The following is a 22,843-nucleotide window of genomic DNA, read 5'->3' on the forward strand; positions in this document are numbered from 1 at the left end:
TTTCTTCTGTATTTGGGATGGGGGGGGTGGTAGTAAACACCAAGCAGTGCTCAGGGGTTACTCCTGGGTCTGAGCTCAAGTAGCACTACTGGTGATGCTTGGGGTGTCAGGGGTCACACATGAATCTGCTGCATGCTGCCTTGCCCATTGCACTATCTCTCTGGCCCAACTGTACACGCTGGGTATCAGACCAACACAGACACTAGCTTCATGGACCAGCACTAGGTTCACTCTCAGAAATGCGGCCTAGAAGACCCTTTGTTTCTTTTTTCTGCCAGCAACTAATATACCAGTGTCCTAGCAGGCTGAAGACCAGATCTGAACCCCTTTTTTGGTGTGCCTTCAGACCCTGAGAGAGAAAACTCACTGAGTGTGAGGAATGAATGCCCTACTTGGCAGACAACAGTTCACTGATTAGCAGGTTAGCCCTGTTGAGTGAGACAAATTGCCAATCTCTTCTGGCATGGGGTGATTCTTGTCATTTCTAGAGGAATCCTCTGAATGATCCTAAAGAGAAGTGTCAATGTCTGCCTATAACCCTAACTGACCTGGCACTTCATGCTAAGAACAGCGGGCTCTGAAGTTGCTGGGGCCACTCCACCATCCTGACACCACCCTAATTAAAGTGTCCCATCAGCTGGCTAGGGACAGGGAAGAAAGGAAATTATGACAGTGTCTATCCAAGGAAGGCACAAGGCCACAATTCAAGTATTTCCAACTTTCTAGGAACAAATTGACTTCAAAATATCAAGTGCACCTACAAAGATACCCTCAACACTATAAGCTATATAGTGTAACTGATGAGGTGATTATCTTCAATTTCATTTATGCTGAGATCTATTTCCACCCACCCCACTCCCCAAAGGATAGACTATACTTTGTTCTATGCCAATAAAACCCTAGAAAAATGCTCACTGATAAACATCATGCTTCATCACTACTTTAATGCAACATACAGCATTCACTGGACCTCGCCAGCCAAAATTAACTTCCCAAGCAACGGACACACCTACTGAGACACTTGCAATTCTGAAGGAGTCTGGTTCCCAGCTGTGTGTCAAGAGCCAACTCATGACATCAGGCCTTGAGCTGCTTCTGGAGAAACTTAGGGTAGGGCTATCATGACAAACTGGGCTTGCCAAACAGATTTCCCAAGAACAGTCTCAGCTTTTCAGAACATGACCAAACTCCAAATAATGGAAACCAAGGTTTGCTATGGCTCTGATAATGAAGCTCCACCCTCTCCCCCATATCAATCATGACCTTGAGTCAAAAAACCTGCCCAATTTCCAGTAATTGCCAAAGCTCACATCTCATAAATTAAAGTGAAGGCTGGGGAGCAAGTGTCCAGACCAAAGCTTCTCCTCTACTTGCCTCAGCTGACTGAAAACCTCACTAAATTCAGTGTTTCCTTTTTCTTGCTCTCTTCGGAAAGGGAAAAGCAACCTCCCCATGAGACGGTACCTAAGACTCTTATGAAAAGGCTAATGAATGGCTACGGCAAAAATAACCTCTATAAAGGGGTTCTTAGCAAAAGGATTTCCATAGGCCAAATGGGTTTCCTAAAGGCCAGGAGTTCCAGAATGCTTTTAAAGATAATGGTCTTAAATACCAATCCATCCCAAATTATTGTTTAGCACCTTCAAACCCACAAAGTGGTAAGTTACCTTTCTCCCAGAAAAGTATAAAATCCTTCAGTCGTTCTCAGAATCAACCCTTCTGCTCCTCCCCTGAGTTCCTATCTGACATTTCCCAGTGCTGTAGTAGTTCTCAACCAGGGGTGTTTTGTTATTTCTTCCCACCACCCTGCCATTGGGGATATGGGACGATGTGTAGAGACATTTTTGGTTGAGAGAGGTTGAGAGTTAATGTTTAACACTATTAAACATCCTCCAGCCTCTCACTACAAAGAATTACCTGCTCTCACTCGGTCAGTAGTGGGAAATTCTGCTCCAGCTCTATAAAATCCTCTGCGGTTCCTGAAATATGTCCAGCTTTCTTACATGCTTCTGAGCCTATGTAGAGGCTGTCTTCTGTAACGTGGAATGGCCATGCCCTACTTCCGTCCAAGAAATTATTTGTCATCCAAGATCAAATTCATATTACCACCAACTCTGTCCTATCTTCTGCTGATCCCCCAAGCTTTCCATCCCTTGTTTGATGCTGCTGGAGTTTCTGATACATACCACGTTAAAACACTGGTCATGCTGTCTCCAAATTATGTCACCTACTAAAGGTCAGACCCTAAACCTCTATCATTGCTTATTCTGAGAGTGCCCATCCGATTCAACCCACACTCCCTAAACCAACCAGGGAATAAATGGACATGTTGTGGGTGTATCTAGGACTCTTACAACAGTGTCAAAGTGACAAAAGTGTCCCCAACCACAGTAATAAATATTCATGAAATGCTCACAACATGGACAGGCATAATATTAAGCATCAGTGGACTTATTAGCTCGTTGTTCCTTACAACAACTCATGAGGTGGGTACCATTATTATCAGCATTTTATATATGGAAAAACTGAGATACACAGAAGTGAAATCACTTGTCTAAGGTCATCAAAGTTAGCACACGGAAGGGCTGATATTTAGATTAAGCTGGTCTGATTCCAAAGTGTCAACCTTCCAAAACCCAGGTCCAGGCAGCAGTACTGATGTGAAACAACCAATGTTTCAAATGTTCAAAGATCCAACAAGCACAAGAAATACCTTCTACAACTATACAAACATCCAGAGGTCACCAGCACCTGGGGCTGTAAACATTGCTTGCTGGGTTCACGCAACTCTTCAGCTTCTAGAAGGAGAAGCAACCTCCTCACACCTTACAGAAAACATTATATATTCGAGAAAAACCATGGTACCACCCAAGTACTACCAGGGCTGACTTAAGGTATCTCTTACTTTGTTCATGCTGCATGGAGTGGAGCAAGGGATCAGACATGTCACAATGCAATGCAGCTTGAAGAGTCTCCTCGTTCCCGTTGATGTCACTTCCAGAAGCAGACAGCTGCACTGAGGACACAAATAAAGAGAAATTTCGTCAGCTGGAAGGCACAGAACAGTCCTATGCCCAATGTGACTTTCTACTAGGATCGCAAAGGTGCATGTTTAAGACATCCAATATGGTAACCACTAACCAGAGGTGTCTACTGGGTATCTGAAATGTGGCTAGTGCAACCAAGGGTAGGTTTTTTTTTTGTTTTATGAGCCTAATAAAACTTTATTAGCTAATTAAACTTACATGTAAATAGCCACATATGAATAATGGCTACCCTGCTGGACAGCACAGTCAAAACAAAAGTCTTGAGGGCCTAGACAATGGGCATGCCAGTGGACAAGGGAAAGCTGGATATTCACAGGGATAGGAAAACTCATTCAATCATAAACTCCTTCTGAACACTTACGAGTTGCTCGGTCCTGAGAATATAATGATCAATAAACCAGAAAGCTCAGCTACTTAAAAGTTAAAGTTCAGACTTTGGCCTCTTTAGGAAGGGAGCGGGTCTAGCATGTGAGTAGGACCTACTATATGCCAGACCTCAAAGCCTAGCCCTGATGTCTAAGAAATAAACAGGCAGGGCTCTGCTGGCCTAAGCACAGCATGGCCATGGCTTGAGAAAGAGAACTCGGCAGAGTCCTGCACCAAGTGGTATATGACAGAGAATTCAGGAAGTCAGTTTTCCACAGGCCAAATGTACCAGATGATCTAGCTCCACCTCTGATGGAATATATATTCATAATATTATCCATAATATTGGTTCCTTAGTAACGTGTAAAATTTGCTTGCTTGAACTATAAAATAAAATAGTTACAATACCATTGCTGAACTTTGTCAAATATTAAGAAAAATAGATAGTATCTTTGACTACTTAACTAGATCGGGAGGCTTTTATTTTGTTTCTTTGTTTTAGGGACCACACCCAGAAGTGCTCCAGCTTACTCCTACCTGACTCTGTGTTCTGGGATCATTTCTGGCTGGATCAGGGGACTATATGGGATATATGGATTGCTGGGGATCGAACCTGCGTCAGCAGCACACAAGCCAAGCGCCCTACCCATTGTCCTGCTATAGTATCACTCTGGCCCCAGCTTTTCCTTTTATTTTTATACATTTTTTAAATTGAATCACAGTGAGACACACAGTTACAAAGTTGATCATGATTTGGTTTCAGTCCTATACAATGTTTCAACACCCACCTCTTCCCCAGTGTTCAGTTCCCACCACCAAAGTCCCTGGTTTCCCTCCTGCTTTCCCCCACTTTCTGCCTGCCTCGATGCCAGGTACTTTCCCTCCCTCCCTTCCTCTCTCCCTCTCCATATTATGGTTTGCAATACAGACACTTAGAGGTTATCCTGTTTGTTCCTTTACCTATTTTCAGCACACAGTTCTTGTCCAGAGTGATCACTTCTGACTATTACTGTCATAGTGGTCCCTTCTCTATCCTAACCGCCCTTCGCCCCACACATACTTGTGGCAAGCTTCCAGCCACTGACCAGTCCTTTTGGCCCCCGTTTTTCCTAGTCTTGGACATCAGTCTCATACTATTTTTTTTTATATCCCACAAATGAGTGCAGTCATTCTACACAATGGAATATTACACAGCTGTTAGGGAAATTGAAGTCAAGAAATTTGCTTACAAATGGATGGACATGGAGAGTAGTATGCTCAGTGAAATGAGTCAGAAGGAGAGGGAAGATACAGCGTTTCCTTTTTAAAATGTGTTTGTAGATGAACTGGAAAAGGGGGGAAATTATTGTCAGGTTCCTTAAAATCACGTTATTTAAATTTTTCAGGCAGTATCAAAGGAGAATATATACATCTGAATTTTTTGAAAAGGCTAGAATTTTGGTGTGGCTGGAGCGATAGCACAGCGAGGAGGGCGTTTGCATGCAGCTGACCCGGGCTTGATTCCCAGCATCCCATATGGTCCCCTGAGCACTGCCAGGAGTAATTCCTAAGTGCAGGAGCCAGGAGTAACTCCTGTGCGTCACTGGGTGTGAACCCCCCCCAAAAAAGCAAAAAAATAAATAAATAAAAGACAAGACTAGAATTGGAGATAAAGTTGAATTGTTTCATTATTAAATGCATTATTATTATTTTAAAACTACAATATAGGGGATTGGAGCAATAGCACAACGGGTAGGGCATTTGCCTTACACGCAGTCGACCTGGGTTTGATTCCCAGCATCCCATATGGTCCCCTGAGCACTGCCAGAAGTGATTCCTGAGTGCATGAGCCAGGAGTAACCCCTGTGCATTGTCGGGTATGACCCCCCCCCAAAAAAAACCCCCCAAAAAACCACAACTACAATATAAGGACATTATAAAAAAATGTTTAAGAGGAAAAGGGGAAAACACAAAAAAGTACTAGCCCCACTGTCTGCTATAATACCTTTATGTCTTAGGATCAGTCTTTGACTATTGAGAATGACATGAGGCCATGGTACAACTGTGGAGTTGATGATACAGGGAAGTTGGGGGCTTCACATTCCCTTTATTAACATCTTTGTGATGAAAATAATTTTGAAACTTATGCTTTGAAACTTATGCTTTAAAAGAGATAAACTCCTCCATACACATTGCTATTCTGTGAGAATAATATTAAATTCCTTTTACAAGTCAGAAGATAGGGAGAGGAAATTACAGATCACTCCCTGGCTATTTGAGACATAGATTCCAAAGAAAACACCACATTCAGTCATAGCAATAACATATTTTAACAATGATGTACAACATAAAGAGACCCTAGAATTCCAATTCTGCAGCCTAAATAGATCCAAACATTCCCATGTGTACATGATGTCTGGGTAATCATCACTTCAAAGTTGAGAGTGTTTGAATATCTAATTATAATCAAACTTACAGTGACCCTCCGAAAATGTTGTATATAACTTTTACTTCTTGAACTTGCAGAGGCAGATACTTGTGACTTTCTGAGGTCTAAAGGAGAACTCTAGATGTTGTGTCCTTTTGAATTCTCACTACTTAAAAACTAGGATCAAGCACTTTACTGAGAAGCTTGTCCAGATGTCTTGCAGAGACGCTGAAAGTCACTATTCCATTCAAATGTACACACTGGTATCAACACAGGAAAGGTGGCCACAGAAGATAATAACAAACAGACAAGGATCCATGAACACAATTTCCCCAAGGAACTCCACCCAGCTCCAATCAGAGCACAGCCCCCCTTCTCCTAGAACTTGGGGGTACAGTTTGCAACAACTTAATCCAGACTCTGTGCCCCCATTCCCACGTATTTTCCTGACATCTTCATCTACAAGAAAATCAGACTAAAAACTTCTCATGGGAAATAAATACAATCACATAGAAGGTTCTTAATATTATGATTTTTTCCTTTGTTCTCACAGAGCCAAAGATGACATAGCCCTTTTATCATTGCAAATTACCCTAACGTTTTTTTAATGAAAGAAAAATCTTTGAACGTTGAGTATTTTAAATCTTTTGTAAAATACGATTGAGATTATCATATGGCTGCACAGTGCTCAGAACTGTAGACGGCACTTTCATATTAACACTCTCATTTAGTAAGAAAATCAATCATCTAAGGGGTTGTTTTCCAAATTAGAAAAGCAGATGCAGAGAGAAAAAAGAATTATTCTTAGCCACGCTATAACAGGTGGTAGGCCCTGGACTAGAAGTCACTTCCTTTTAAGATCTTACAGAATTAAAATCTGTACAAAACCACAAATAGAAAACATTAAAGTCCCCCCCACCCCCAATCGGTCTATCTCCCTCTCCATTGCGCCTTCCAGAATACCTTCTCCACCACCACCACCCTTAACAGAGAACACCTCGGCCAACAGATGACTGTTTTAGAAACTGGGTCAGTTCACTTTGGATAATACCAAAAGACTGGCCTTGTTTTATCAAGGACTTTCAATCTTCTTTCAAAGAGAAGGATTCTGGGTATCCTGAAGCAATGGTGTATCAAGAAGCTCAGAGAAATCCAGTTGTGTTTTGTTTGGGTTTGTTTTAAAAGTGAGACTGCATCCTAAATAAAAAAAGCATCAGCAGAAACAATACTGTAGTGCAAGTCAGGAAGGTTCCTTTTTAATTCTAGTTTGAATGGTTCCTTTTCATTGTTCAAGAAATTGATCTGACCCCAAAATACAAATCCCTTCCATAGGTGTCTTGAAAAAGTCAATCCCATAAAATCCAGCTTCTAACTCTCCCTCAGCGGACCCTAAAAATATCTGTCTGATGAGTATCTACGCCTGTGGGGTCTATTTGAGGCACCTAAAGGGTTAAATGAAACACAATTCATATTTTCAGGCAGGTAAGTGGGAAGGTGAAAAGGAGGTACGCATCACAAAGAAGAAACATGAATGAAAAGAAAAGGTGAAAGTGCCATTGAAGGAGAAAAACAAATGTGTAGGTGTGAAGACAGACACCTAGGGAGAGGCTCAGTGATGTCACCCAGAGCGGCTCACCAGCCAGATCCTCACTGCAAAAGGGAGAGAGAGATCCAGCTTCTTGTGACAGAGACATTCTTGGGCTCCTCAAGGATCCAACACTCTTGTGACCCAGGTGGCAGCAAGTGGGAGTTGGAGTGTCATTCAGACCTGGCCTACCTTTTTGACCACTATTTATTTACCATCAGCCTCCACCCACCCCAGAGAAGAGTTCATTTCACCTGGATCACTTTAATGTGGAATAGAGATATAGGCCAATTTGAATTTATTATCCTTACTCTAATGAGAAGCTTAAATGCAAGAAAGGACTAGTGGTTTATAAGTGTGCCTGTTCTGGGTCCTTGGAGATGCAACTAATACTTATTGCCAATACAGAATGGAATTTGATGAGTTGGGCTTCTCAGGGCACTCCACTCTCCTCATGCCTTATAAGTGGGTCACTCTAGAAGCTTCCTGAAATATATCTCAGAGTTGGCAGGGCTCAACTCAAGCACTGCTATAGCACAGAGGCCAACAGGAGCCAGCAGGTACCTCTTCCGCTGTTCAAGAACTTTCTGGATCTTAGATATTACATACCTTGGGCACGTCTATGAAATGCCTCGAGTTCAAAAGTCTCAGAGAGCTGGAGCAGAGAGCCCAAGAGCATGTGGGGAAGGAGCGAGTGAAATAAGAAAAAGGGATGACAGGGAAAAAAATGAAAGGAAGAAAAGAGAAGGCAAGATGACGAGATTGGGGAAAAAATGGTTTCAACCCAGGAGCTAGCAGCTTGAGAAACCAGATGAACAAATGAGAGAAATATCCCGACCATTTTTTTCTGGGTTAGAGTATTTCACACGCCTCTAAAATTGAATTCTGACAACATTCAGGTGGAATTCTTGTGTAAGACTAGATAAATGTCAGACCTGGCTAGTAAAGACAGTCCACAACTGGGGCTGGTGCTAGAAAAATGGTATCCAAGGGCACAGCAACAAACAGAAAGACCCCCGCCTCCTGCCAAATGCATCCGCGCCTTCGAGTTGCCAGCTCCTTCCTATCTTCTTGAAGATGAGACAGGGACCAGGGCAGAGTTGACTTTGGGGCGTCCTGCGAGTTGTCCGCCGCCCTCAAAATGACAGCAGCCATGTGGCTGCAGTTCTTCAGGACCTTCAAGTTCTGACCACCCCATGTCTGGGCAGCCAACGCACCCCAGTCAACTGCTTCTACATAAAGAACCTAGATGACATTTGGCACTCTTTCCTGCCCTTTTGGGCACACCAAGGAAAATAGCCAGCCCAAGAGAGAATGAGAGCATTTGTCCCCGGGGTACCATCACAAGGCTTCTTCCCCACAAAAAAGAAGTGAGGCAATCACTACTGGAAACCACTATTCTGAAATGTTACCTAGCATCTGGGTATAGTTGGCGCATCAGAGAACTGGGATAAGAAGGGGGAAATGAGAAGATTATCCATTAGAAAGGAGACAAACTACCAGTAACATGGAAAGATTGCTGTGTGAGCTGGAGGCGCATGCACAGTGCTCAGGAAGGAGCCAAGAGCACCCAGTGGTAAAGGGGTTCTTGTGGTCAGATGGTGACCCTGATACATGTGCCAGGGGTTTCCTGTGCCTTGTCAAATCGTAAGACAGGGTTTCTGAATTTTAAGGTTCAGGGCTATCACTCTCAAAAAAATTGTTTAAAGGTTAATCTCAGTGATTTAGGACTAAAGCATTGTATAGCTTACTTCTCTCACCTAGGTGACTAAACTAGGGGGTGCCAACTCACAAGCTTACTGGAGTTAAGAAATAAAGAGATGGTTATAGCACTAACCACAATAGCCAAAATATGGAGACAACGCAAGTGCCCAAGAACAGATGACTGGATAAAGTCATCGAGGATATGGAACATATACGTAATGGTTGTAAGATAAAACAAAAAATCATGAAATTTTTCACTGTGCGAATGAACATGCTGAGCGAAGTGAGTCAGAAGGAGAGGAACAGAATGATCTTCCACGTATGGAGGATATAAAGAGGCATAATAAGGAAATAAATGCCAAAGGCAACAGAAACGGACAATTGGTCTTCAGTGGAAAACTTATCATGGTGGAGAAGAGAACAGGACAATGGTGGAGGGAAGTGAACATGTTGGTGGAGGGTGAGGTGCTGGACTGTTATATGCATGAAAATGTACAATTAACAGTGTTCTAAATTATAAAAAAAAACAACGAAATGAGATGCTGGGGTCTTGGGTTGGATCCCTGGTGCTCTGGTCCCCTGAGCACCACCAAACGTCATTGTAATGCACTGCCAAAAGTGGCACTCAACTTTGCATCTCCAGGAAAGCAAGACCAAACACATGCTCTCAGAACTTCTAGTATTCAAGAGTCAGCAGATGAAGAGATTATATAAAACCCTTTGTTTTGTTTTGTTTTGTCTTTTTCAATGTTGGCAATCATGATCATTCCTTGGAAGTTTCATGAAGGTTAGATTTACTGGATGAGTCTGGATGTTCTACTGTGTCCCTTAATGTCAACTGAGGGCATTATTTTCTTTGTTCTCTTAAATCCAAGCTGTCTCTGAGTCTCTCTGGGGTTTACTGAGCTTAGTAAACTGGGGAAGGAAGAGAAAAGTCGGGCTCCAGAGTCAACTTAGTCTTTTCAGCACGATGATACCTTCTTAACCTTCTCTGAGTCTCTATTCCTTCATCCATAAAATTGGGGAATTCTGTACCTCCTACGACGATTTTGCATAGTAAATGGCCTAAGAGGAAGACAGTACCTTTCCTCCTGTGTTTGAAAAAGATGAGTTCCTTGCCATTTCACTCTGTTCCCTCACCAGCATGTCCTTGTTCCATTTGCCACTGCAGGCAGGCACCCACCTCTCAGTCACGTTCCTGCACTACCATTATTTCTAGGAAAGAGTTCGTGAATTTCACACCCGAGAGCCTGCCTCTACCCCACTGCTTTGCACTCAGCGGACACTGAAGAGACAAAATATAATGATAATATCAAGAACTGAATGTCTGAGAACACCTGCCCACCTGCCCCCTGCCCTATCCCCCCCTCCCCCCTCCCTGCCCTAACACAGCATGTCTTTAACTCCCAGTTGAGCTGGTACTGGGAGGAAACTAGACTTGGGTGAGGTCCCAAGGGTGGGGCCCTCACCATGGGATTAGTGCCATTATAAGAAGTGATACAGGAGAGTGTGCCCTGCAGTCATGGCCTCCCCCTTGGACACGGGAGAGGACAGCAGGAAGGCAGTTCTCTGCAAGGGCCCTTCTGAAGAACCAGATCAGTGCCACAACCCTGGGCTTCCAGCCCTTAAAACAGTGAGAGGCTGGAGCAAAAGTACAGCGGGTAGGGTGTTTGCCCTGCAAGCAGCCAATCTGGGTTCGATTCCCAGCATCCCATATGGTCCCCCAAGCATCACCAGGAGTAATTCCTCAGTGCATGAGCCAGGAGTAACTCCTGTGCAACGCCGGATGTGACCCCCCCAAAAAAAACAGTGAAAAATAAACTGTTGTTTCACCTTCCCAAACTGTGACCTTCTCTCATAGCAGCCTGAACTAAGACAAATGTGTAGGAAGATTTTCCCCCTTAAATCTGATACCAGGGACTGGAGTGATAGCACAGCGGGTGCATGTGGCCAACCTGGGTTTGATTCCCAGCATCCATATGGTCCCCCAAGCACCGCTAGGAGTAATTCATGGGTGCAGAGCCAGGAGTAACCCCTGTGCATCATCTCATGTGACCAAAAAAAGCAAAAAAAAAAATCCAATACAATTGCGCCCACTCTATCCTGTTCTTTCACAACAATATCTATAACTGCTCAATTGGTCGGATTATGTTAAGATAAGAGTTCAATAGATTGGAGCACATGTTTTGTATACTTTGTACGCGGGCACTCCAGTTTCCTTCACCATGTGGGCTCCCAAGCAGCACAGGGAGTGACCTCCAGAAGTGGGGTTTGGAGCAGCCCTTGAGCACCTCTGGGCATGCTACCTGCCCCAATAACAACAAGTTCAAATGATGATTAAAATCTAGCTCAGTTTTCCTTTGGAAACTATATTAGGTCAGCAGAGTATACTATTTGGGTTCTCTTCACGTGCCTCAGGGGGAAAAATATTACACATAGATGTCACCAGTCTATTAATAATTCCAAGAATCATGCTTTAATTTTAGTCTCCATAGCTCATGTTTGCCAACAGAGCATGTCATAGCATGAGTGGCCCTGGTGGCCGTCCAGAGTGCTAGGTAATCTCCAGCGCAGCTGTCCAACTAGGATTGAGAAAGCTGAGTTGCATTCATCTAGGATAAATGTTTACTAGCCATCCCTGACTTACCAAGTTTACTTTGATTTTATGCTGCAATAGTCCTACAGACCTTCAGACCATCGTTGTCTCTTTCTACCTAAGCAGCTTTGGCCAAGAATCTAGGCAAATACATTTCACATGATTTGGTCGGGAGATAAAATAACTAAACCAAAAAGAAATCCTAGTTAGTGTGTGACTTCAGAATGACCCTGTGAAGATGAAGGAATGACCAGGGAAATAAATAGGAAGGAATCTTTCTAATGATGCTCAAAATGAACAGCTGTCTCTCCAATTAATAAATGTAAATATTCTTTTTTTTTAATTGAATCACTGTGAGATACACAATTACAACGTTTTCCATGACTGGGTTTCAGTCATAAAATATCCCAATACCCATCCCCTCACCAGTGTACAAGAAATTTAAGTATTCTTAAGAATAGTCTGAGGACAATGATTAAGAAGAGACAGACTATCATCTGTTTTTTGGTTTGGGAAGTTGTTTTCTGAGGGGTTGTTAATGCTCACAATTGAACTGCAGCTGTACAGTAAGTTGCAGCAGGCACAGTGCCTTATTCCTGAATCTCAATTTGGCTTTTAATTCCCAGTCAAATCCCTCCCCGGGATTCCAGGTTCAATCTCTGCTTTCCTGACACTCAGATCCTCAATGTATTCTTCCCTTTCTTGTTATTATTTTTATGTGGGTGGGGGCAGGGGTCATTGGGACTATAACTGGTGATGCTTGGGTACTACTTCAGCTTTGTGTTTGGGGGTTGCTCTCCCCAGTGTTCAAAGGAACATGATGTACTGGGGATCAAAACCCAGGCCTTCCACATGCAAAGCCTCTGCTCAACCCCCTGAGCTCTCTCTATGGCCTTTTGTTTCTTTTTTGCCGGTATGCTACATCCTGAGTCCTTAAGCTTCTCCACTGGACCCAGTGCTGGTTTCTCCTGGGGTCTCAGGGCTTTCAATGCGCTGGGACAAGTTTAACTTTTACATCAGAGTTTTCACACTGTGCAAGGCAGTGTAATTATGGGCCCCACAGCTATTTAAACAGCATGACTTGGGATTTCCATTTTGCAGCCCTATACGCCAAACAAGCAACCTAGCAGACTGGGCTGAGGAGGGGGTGGTTCTTCTTCCCTTCTTTTTTTTTGCAAACCATTCCCACGTGAGTATGACCATCACAGTCCCTAGAACCCCAAGGCTCTGGCCAGGTCTGAGTCACTTCTGAGTCAATTCTAGCAACTGAGAATTTCCCCTTCCTGCTTTCAAGCTCACTCTGTGCATACTATTTTCTATTTCACCCAAATATCAGGGATACTGGGGGTGGGTGAGTGAGGCTAGGGAGACGCAAGTAGGCCAGATGGCTTCAGCTCAGGATACAATATTGCTGGGAGTACCCTGCCTGAGACACCCTAAACTCACTTCTGCTGCATCGAGTCCCCAGCACTACCAGTTAGTTCTAACTCAGGCTGGAACCAGAAATAGGTTCCCGGAAGCCCTTGCTACCTTGTCATGTCTCGTCCCCCCCTGTCTCTTCCTCGTTACAGAGGGACAGCAGGCGAGAAAACATGTGGTGTGACTGAAGCACCGAGGCCTGCCCTCAGCCAGCACCGGCAGCACAGACTTTCAGGCTGTTCCCCCAACAAAGCAGCCTCTTCCCAGGCAGACTGCTGGCCGGAGCACGCAGAAATGCCTGTCCTGGGCCGGCCTGGTGGGAACTTCCCTGTGAGTAAGCAGACAAGGGCTGCAGGCTGACATGTGGTAGCCTCAGAGAGGCAGAGCTGGCGAGAAAGGAAACAGGGGCACCGTCGCCTCCCACCTCACCCTGTGGTCTGTGGAATCACCGTGTTCTATAGCAGCAGCCGAGAGCTCAGCCGCGACCCAGAGGCCTCATCCCTGGGGTATCCTCTGATCTCATTACAGCAGTCAACACGAGTCCACACAAAACAAACAGGAAATTTATGCCTGCCCTAGCCTAGGGAGAGCTCCACATTCCTGTTTAACAAGAGCTCCAGCTTCTGAGACCACAGTCACCAGGATGGGGAGCATGTCTGCTTTGCTCCCCAAACTGAACTGTCGTTACCATCCCTCCAACCCCAGGGCTACGAAGAAAGACCGTGAGCCTGGAGAGCGCCAGAAACACCTGGCCTAGGCCCTCAGCTCTGCTGCCTAAGAAAAGCGCCTTTTCCTCTTCTGTCAACATCACCCAAGCTCCACACTGCGCTGCTTCCTCTGGCCCAGCTCTGGGAAAGTCCTGACAATACAACCTTGAAGGAAGGGGGTGGGTGGGGGAGCACCTGCCGAAGCCAAATTCCAAGAGAGAGAATGTCTGGGAAAGCCAACTCAGGGAATATGTTCTCTCAGAATGCCCTCGGCATGAGCTTAGAAACCTTCACCGTGGGGGGGGGGTGTGAGGGGGGGAAGGGCTACCACTTCTAGGAAAAATGGCAAGAGGGAGAACAGTGACATCTTTTTAACTCCATCTCAGCTCACGATGAAGAGAAGACACTTCCAAAGCAAAACGATGATGTAGCAAAGTGGTTCCAGGCTGGGGTGACTTCAATCCCCCAAAACACACACACACACACACACACACACACACACACACACAGAGGGAAACACTATTCCACAGTGTTTGGACATCTAGCAGTGAGGAAAGTTTGATTTCTGACTGGGGGAAGAAGCTACTGACCTCTCCTGGGAATAAGTCAAAGATGCCGCTGAATATTCTACCAAGAGGAGGGAAGTAGTCCTGGGCACCCACAATAAAATAGTCGTTCAACAAAAATGCCATCAAGGCCTAGACTGAGAATCCCTGATGTGGAGGAAACTATGAGGTTCGAAGCAATTAGAGCTCTTCTTGCAGGTCTTGTTGATATCACTGCCACTGTTGCTGTCACTGTCCACCCGTTGTTCATCGATTTGCTCGAGCGGGCCCAGTAATATTGTGAGACTTGTTACTGTGTTTGGCATATGGAATATGTCACGGGGAGCTTTGCCAGGCTTTGCCGTGCGGGCGAGATACTCTCGGTAGCAGAGGAATCGAACTTAGGTCGGCCAGATAAGCCGCGTGCAAGGCAAACGCCCTACCCGCTGTGCTATCACTCCAATCCATGTTGATATCATGTCATAAAATGTACCCAGCCAATTACATACAAAAAAGTTTCCAGTTCTCAAGTGAAATAAATGAAAACTGCCTTTTAACTCTGCAGAGTACATTCCTGGCAGTTGCACTGGGACTGGCCTGGTCTCTGGTATCAGTTTTCCTGAGTACTGGGTACAATCCAGGGAAAGGTGAGATCTGAGTGCCTACTATGACGCTGGTGACCACTGAAAGAAATGATGAGGAAAGTATCAGAGTTACTAAACAGTACGTGAAACCCTCGTATATCTGGGTCTGGAAAAAAAATCACAAAAATATTTAAACTTTGAAAACATCAACAGTACAAAGTACCATGGTGATGTTGACCTACATTCTAGGATGGCTTTTAAAATTAAAAAAAAGGCTGCTTAGTAGGGCTTTAAATAAATGGAGAGCTGCAGAAATGTACCATATGAAAATAATCAGTGTGTATGTTTCAGATTTCTATTTTTTTCCTTTATCTATTTACCTATTTCAAAAGTCCCTTCCTTTCCACTACACAACCTTTGTTACATTTGGTGTAAGAATGTATATTTGGATAACCTAGTCATTATCTTCTCATGAACTCTTATTCCAACAAAAGTAAAATCCCTATTTGAGTTCAGCTACTGCAATTCTGAAGCAAGGAGAAAAATATGTTATGAATGAAGAGAAAAATTTTTTTTGGAGAGAGAGAGAGTGAGTGTGTGTGTTGTCAGGGATCAAACCCAGGACATCACACATGCAAGATAAGTGCTCTACCACCAGGCCAGATCCCTGGTCCTTAATGGACTGTTTTAAGGCTTGTGACATAAACAGTAAACAAAACTCACTGACTACATGTTAATCCTGATTACCATGATCTAAGAGTTGGGCTTTCTAGAATGTCCCAGAATCTAAAGGAAAATACACACTGTAGTAGGGAAAAGTAATACCTTCCTTGGCATTTCAAAAGCATTGCTCAATTCCGCTTGGGCAAGGAAGCCGTAAATGACTTTATTTTACTCATCACAATTATGGTCCACCTCAAAGTCATCCTGCACAATATCCCACTTTCCTCCCTCCACTCAACTCCTGCGAAATCATCTCTGGAAACCATTAACCGGGGCGTCCTGTTCCAATTTTCCTCCCTCTCCTGCTGCCTCGGTCATGCTGGAGTCCAGACAAAGCAAACTTGTATTACATCACAGAGCAAACTCATTTTCTAGCCACCATCCTGTTGGTAGTTTACTGCTACTGGAACCAAATGCTGTCAACAGTGTGGTCTTTGTTTGGTGGGTGCCACTTTAAATATATTTTTTTTAAGTTCTGCCAGCACACCCCCTTCCTCTTTTTCAATAGAGGAGGCGCCCCTCCAGCCTGCCTCCACCCCGCTGGGTAAACTAGACATTACCTTATACACAAATGAATCTAAGGCATTCCTCAGTCTAGCTGCCTGGCTGCAAAATTCCTATGCTCCCCAGCATCCAAGCAGTACACACTCTCCAGCTTCTCTCTCTCTCTCTCTCTCTCTCCCCCCCCCTCTCTCTCTCGCTCTCTCTCCCTCTCTCTCCCCTCTTTCTCCTTTCCTCCTCCTTCTCTCTCTCTCTCTCTCTCTCTCTCTCTCTCTCTCTCTCTCTCTCTCTCTCTCATTTCCACTGCCTCACTGTGTTTTTGTGTAAATGATCTCACATGACTCAACAAATCCATCTGCCTGAAGCAGGCCAAGTCTGGAGCCCTCCCAGGAGGGAGGAGAAGAATTGCTTTGTGGAAAGGACCTGGAGCTCTGCCCTTTCTCTGGCTGGAATTACCCGCCTGTCAGGCCTGACGGATTTGGCTAAAAATAAAAGGAAGCGGGCCGTGAAAAGCAGATGAATGGGCTCAGCAGTTCCTTAGATAACATAGGCCTGCTGTTGCCCAAAGCTCGTCAAACAGAAACTTCAAATGCAGGGCCTGGGAGTGCAGAGATGTGGTCACCAGGTGAAAGGGGGCTGGGGGCTGTCAGGTCCACTGGGACAGAGGACCCTGGGCCTGGGATTTAGATCTGTGCTTTAGAACATACGTGTGTGTGTGTGTGTGTGTGTGTGTGTGTGTGTGTGTTTGTGTGTAAGAGAGACTGAAGCACAGACAGAGAGACAGAGACAGAAAACTCTCATAAAAAGATTCTCAGAAAAAAAAACAGTAAGTTTCAGTACAGTGGAGTCATGGCTTGTTTAAAAAAAAAAGTGGGGTTAGGGGGAAATGTTGTTTCCACTACAAAATTATCTTTCTCCCTACCTCACAACACCAGACATTTTAAGCCTCCTATGATGTCATTTCTGCACTGGAGCCAGCAAAGAGCTAAAAGTCCTTCTTGTAAGTGTATGCCCAGCGCCCGCAGTGGGTATTAAGCACTTAGGCTGGCAATGTAATGACACACTGTAACAATCTGTAATATGAAGCAGTCAGCAAAGCCTGGCTCTGAAAGCTATTTCTCCCGACCATTAACCATATGTTTGGCTCCTCAGATAGCCAAGCGGGTGTTCCAGCTTACCATCTGGTTTCTATCCATACAAGCAACTGCAAAGCTCAGACGATCTCCCTCTGGACCGCTGTGTTTCTTTTTCTCTCTCTTTTCCACTCTTCCCTTTCCTCCCCCCAGATCCTCTGGCTCCCCCTCTGCCAGAGAATCCGCTGCCATTCATCACATGCAAAGAAAACTTTACCTGGCGTGGCAAGGGCGCAGCCATTCAGAATGCACAGCTGGATCGTAAACACACCAGAGGGCCATTTGCCATTCGCTGCGGAATCGGGACACTGCCATCTCTACCCTTTTCTCATCTCCTAGTGAGTGCTGACATTTGATCCAGGATGTTAAAAATAGGTACATTCTTGACAGATCCAGGGTTGCTGCGGCTGCCCATCACACTCACTTTATATTCCCAAAGTGGGGCTTGAACACACACACACACACACACACACACACACACACACACACACACACACACACTCACGACCACGCCCCCTGAGTTTGCCTCTGCATTCAATCAGCATGACATCAGTCTCACATAGATGACATACAAACAACCAAGGGAAAGAAAGTATTCTCTTACTTTTTCTGCCCCGAAGGAGTCAGTTACAAGTGAGCATGTTTTTCTCTCTCTCTTTTACCCCCTAAAGCACTCATGCTGAAAGTGATGATGCTACTTAGGAAGAAGTGCATTGGGGCCATCAATTTTGTTGTCCTCGGCCAAACTTTGGCTGATTTACTTCTGTGCTTCAAAGTAAAACATGGTCAGAGAACATATTATCAGAAGTCTTATTTTTCCAAAGCATTTCTCCCAAGTTTTTTTTTCCTACAGAGTTTTCAGGTGCTTTATAACTTTCCAAAAATTAAGAAGCATTTGATAAACTGATCATCCCACTCCCTGTCACACTCCCCCTTCCCCCTCAAAATCCTCATCCCAGCAAAAATACAGTGTGTACTATCAGCTTGTTTTACTAAGGAATAAGGAAACTAAAGTTAATTTTTCCCATACATTAAAAAAAATAGTTTCTCACATAGCAAGAACAAAAGGAAGAGTATCATTAAAAAGCAATTAAGCAAACGTCAGATTTTATCAGCGAGGCAATGCTGGGAAGGCTCTGACAGGGGAGAGCTGTTGATTCAGGCTAAGAAGGGTGCCAGGGAGGTCACTACCTGTGCAAACTTCTTCACCCTCTGCCTCTGTCAATCCTGGTTTGCATGAGCTGAAATGGGACTTCTGTCCACTGTTTCCAATAGCGAACATTCAGATTCAGCAGCATGTAGCTTTTAGAAAAGGACGGGAAAGGAAACATCTAATTTCAAAAAAATTTAGCAAAGTGGCCATAGGCATAGGTTCACTTGATGCTATTTTTGATCTCCAAAGTCACAGGACAAACTCATCATATTAACTTCACTCACAATATCATTAAAGCAAAGAAAAAGGATCAATTCAAAAGTTCACCTTTTTCGTAGTAAACCATCTGATTCTTTAAGTAAGGCAGAGTCAATTTATTAGAAAATGTTGTGTTTTTCATAAATACTGGAGACTAAGTACTCCCCCCGCCTTCCTCCAGCCCAATTTTACTAGGACCTCAAGAGTGGCCTGGGTGTCTGTGTTTTTTTTGTTTGTTTGTTTTGTTTTGAGGTCATAACCCTCAGTGCTTCAGAGCTTTCTCCTGGCTCTGTGTTCAAAAATTACTCTTGACAGGGCTCTTGGTGCCGCCATACTGGATGTCAGGGATTGAACCTGGCTCAGGTGTGTACAAGACAAGTGCTCTACCTGCTGTGCTATCACTCCAGACCCTGCAACCGTGGCTTTGGAAGTTTCCCAGACACTCCCACTGGGCCACAGGGCTCAATATATCTTGCACATTGTGCACTCACGTGATACTGGAAACCGCCTCATCAAAACCTAAATGAAACCTTTGGAATCAAAATGGAAACAAAGTTTAGGATTTGAACAGTGGCTTTCATACTTGTTTAGAAGTAGAATCTTTGATCAACAAAATCGTAGACAAAATCTGTGTAGGCATGACTGCAGACACGGACATTCACATTGTCATATACTCTGTACACTCTCTCCAAGGGTTTCATAAACTTGAAAGTCGGGGTTTTTTGCTTTCAAATTATCATATGTCAGCCAAAAAGAGGGAAAAAAGCATCTTCTTAGATATAAAAATCTGATATTGGGGTTATGGGCTGAGCACCCAGGAGTATCCGCCTCAGCATCACACTCTTCCACAGTCAGTGTTTCATATTGAATGCACATTACAACTGAGGTGCACACAGAGCCAAGAAATGAATTCAGACATCAACTAATTTAATTGATGTTGATAAAATGGCTCCCATATACCAGGTACTGCCCTCACAGGTCATCAGTGAGATAAGGTGCAGTCTTTACTCCTGGGAAGCCTCAACGGAATCCACCTACCAATGGGACAGGAAGAGGAGCTGGATCCTCAGGAATGGCGAACTCTGCCGAAGGAGGTAGTGCGAAACTTTATTCCCGTGAAACGATTAAGTCAGATTCTAAAAGTGTGATATCAAATAAAGAAAAGGGAGGCGTATTTCATAAAGGAGGAACAGAGAATGCAAACAAGTGTCTGTGTATAAGTCCACTTGAGTTTGGGGAGTTATAAAGGATTCTGAGGCAGCACGAAGGATTTGGATGTCAGGAGGCTGAAGAGGTAGCCAAGAAAAGGTCAGAAGTAACTTGAAATGCTATTATTCCCAGCTTGGAACGACAGAATTATAGGGTAAATCACACATGTAACTTTAAAAAAAAGAAAGGAAGACATCAATTTTTAATATTATTTAACCTAAAATACTTAAAATATTTCAATATGGAACCAGTATAAAATCTGTATTGCTATATTTAACTTTTTTTTTCATACCAAGCCTTTAAAATGGGGATTGAGCTTTCAAGGGAGGGGACCTTGGGACAGTGGAGTACGGAGGTGGGCTCTCAGGTCAGGGGGTGGTGCTGGAGTGATGTATGCATGTATGAAAAATATGATTAGCAGTATTGTAAATCCTGTGCCTCCCTCAAAAATAGTAAAATATTTCAAAAATAAATAGATACCCCTAAAGCAATGAAGATCTTTTAAAAGAGTGAACAAAATCACAATGATACTGAAAAAATAGAATCTGGGCTTTCTATCTACAATACACACCAAACTGAACTGGTCACATTTTATTTTCATTCTTTCATTTTTTAAATTTTTAACTGAATCACAGTGAGATACACAGTGTACATATCCCACCGCCAATGTCCCCAGTTTCCCTCCTCCCCACCCCCACCCCACCCACCTCTATGAATAAGTCACATTTTAAAAGCTCAACCTTCAGATCGTGGCTACCATGTCCTGCAGACAGTGTGGGACAAAGGACTGGACAGGGTTTTTGGGGTTGTGGAGAGATCCCAAACAATTCTGACTAATCAGGCCAAGGGTTCACTAAGAAGCCAATGTACTGCTGCTCAGCCCTGTGGTGCCAGGCATTCCCCGGGTCACCCCAGAAGTGCTTGGGACTGCACCAAGGCCATATCCACTGGCTACATCCTGTATTAGCTCTTTTGTACCCAGGATTTGTTTTACAAGGTGACAACCACTGCGACAATGAGGAATAACAGAGATGAGGCTGGATCTGGGAGGCAGGCATGCAAGGCTGCTTCCATCGTCCAGACAAGGGATGAAGACAACTCTAAGGCTCGGAACAAGGGCAGCGGCCTGGCCTGGGCTGGCAGCAGAACAGAACAGTCAAGAGTTAAAAGAGAGACATAGAAAACACTTCAGATGATGGAACATGAAGGACACTGGAGAAGGAATCATGAAATCTATTTTTTTATTATTATTATTATTATTGGTTTTGGGTCAAACCCAGTGATGCTCAGGATTTCGTTACTCCTGGCTCTGTACTCAGGGATCACTCTTGGTCAGCTTGGGGGACCAGATGGAGTGGCCGATGATCAAACCCAGGTCAGCCACATGCAAGGAAAGTGCACTATCTCTCACACCCTCAAAAAAAATTGTTAATGCCAAAATGTATACTTAGTGTAAAAAGTTACTTATTGCATCTTGGCTGTACTGTTCAATTCAAGGTTGCTTCCCATTGCAGCTGCAGCTGATGCAATGTCATAATAATATGTACTAAACACGTGCAAAAACTCACCACCCTTTTCTAGCCAGTAGCAGACTTTAGGAAAGTAAACTGAATGAACATAATTCTTCAAGGGCTCACATTCAGTGTGGGAGACAGAACAACATATTACAACAAAGTGTTAGTAACTAAAGGATAACCAAGGTGGGCCATGATATGGTCCGTAAAGTCTACCTTGTAACTCTCTCCTAGAATGTATTCAGTGGCACTTTTTGAGTGAAGTGAGTGGAGCTTCCAGAGCATTGACACTTAAAAACACTGATCCACCTAAGATTTACATCTGTGTTTATATTTAATTGTACAGAATTCAGAAAATCCCAATTCACTATCATTATCTGGATCTCAAAAATCAGGGATCAAATTTACTCAAATAAATCACTTGCTGACAGCTGTTACTTCTTACTATTTGAGACTTCAGATACCAGATGAACACAAATAATGCCGACTACTTTGCCTCTGGAATTCACTCTGGGAAATATCTGTATCTGATTTCTGTAAATGAGTGGATTATAACAGCCAGGATGGCTTTGTTGTAAAAAACACCAGAGGGTTTTTTTGTTTGTTTTTGTTTTGATACCACACCCAGAGGTGCTCAGGGCTTACACCTGACTCTGCTCAGGGTTTACTCCTGGTGGTGGTGTTCAGGGGGACGATATGGGATGCCAGGAACTGAAACTAGGTAAGCTACCTGCAGGCAAGTGCCCTGCCAGCTGTACTATCTTGTTCTGACACCAGTTCTTTAGTGATTTTGTCATCTCATGACATGACCCAATCAATAACTTGAAAAATATAAAGCAGTTAAGACTTTTTGCTATTTAAAAATTTAATCACTAATGATAATTAACAATTTACTTTATTGATACAAAAGTGAATTAAATTTATTTATCCTATTTAAAGACGGTCAGAGAGTTAGTAAAGGTTTAAGGTGCTTTTGAGCAGCCAACCCTGGTTCAACCCAGACACTGCATCTGTATGGTCCCCAGAGAACCTCCAGGAGTAATTCCTGAGTTCCAGGAGTAATGCTCCTCCTCACCCCCCCTGCAAAAAAAAACCCAAAAAATAATTTGAGAAGCATCCTAAATGTCAAGAGAGCATATAGGGCCATATAAATGAATATATGTCCCTAAGTGATGTGTGATGTGATCATTTAGTATACTACTGGCCATTAATTAACAGAGACGACAGTACTTTTGGTTTCCTGAGCCCTATCTGGCATGTAATTGAACTTAATGAAAACATTAAGAATAATTCAGTTGTTCAATTTATAATCAGGTTGGAATCTGGAAAACACACCGGTATATAAATATATAATGTTTATAAGAAGATTATATATATTATATAGATACACAC

General features: G+C 43.6%; 1 protein-coding gene across 3 annotated transcripts in view; it reads right to left on the reverse strand.

The window, feature by feature from the left end:
- BACH2 (BTB domain and CNC homolog 2) overlaps positions 1-22,843 on the reverse strand; it is a 398,692-nt gene that overhangs the window by 303,432 nt on the left and 72,417 nt on the right. For 2 of the 3 annotated variants that reach the window (XM_056125203.1, XM_056125202.1), the window contains exon 2: positions 2,906-3,016. Coding sequence is in view for 1 of the 3 variants with exons in the window: in XM_056125202.1 (XP_055981177.1) it covers positions 2,906-2,914 (9 nt within the window). In the remaining 2 variants the exon portion in view is untranslated. The remainder of the gene's footprint in view (positions 1-2,905; positions 3,017-22,843) is intronic. The other variant, XM_056125204.1, reaches the window with a different exon arrangement.

Source organism: Sorex fumeus, unplaced genomic scaffold (assembly GCF_029834395.1).
Source record: "Sorex fumeus unplaced genomic scaffold, SorFum_2.1 ptg000054l, whole genome shotgun sequence".
NCBI lineage: Eukaryota > Metazoa > Chordata > Mammalia > Eulipotyphla > Soricidae > Sorex > Sorex fumeus.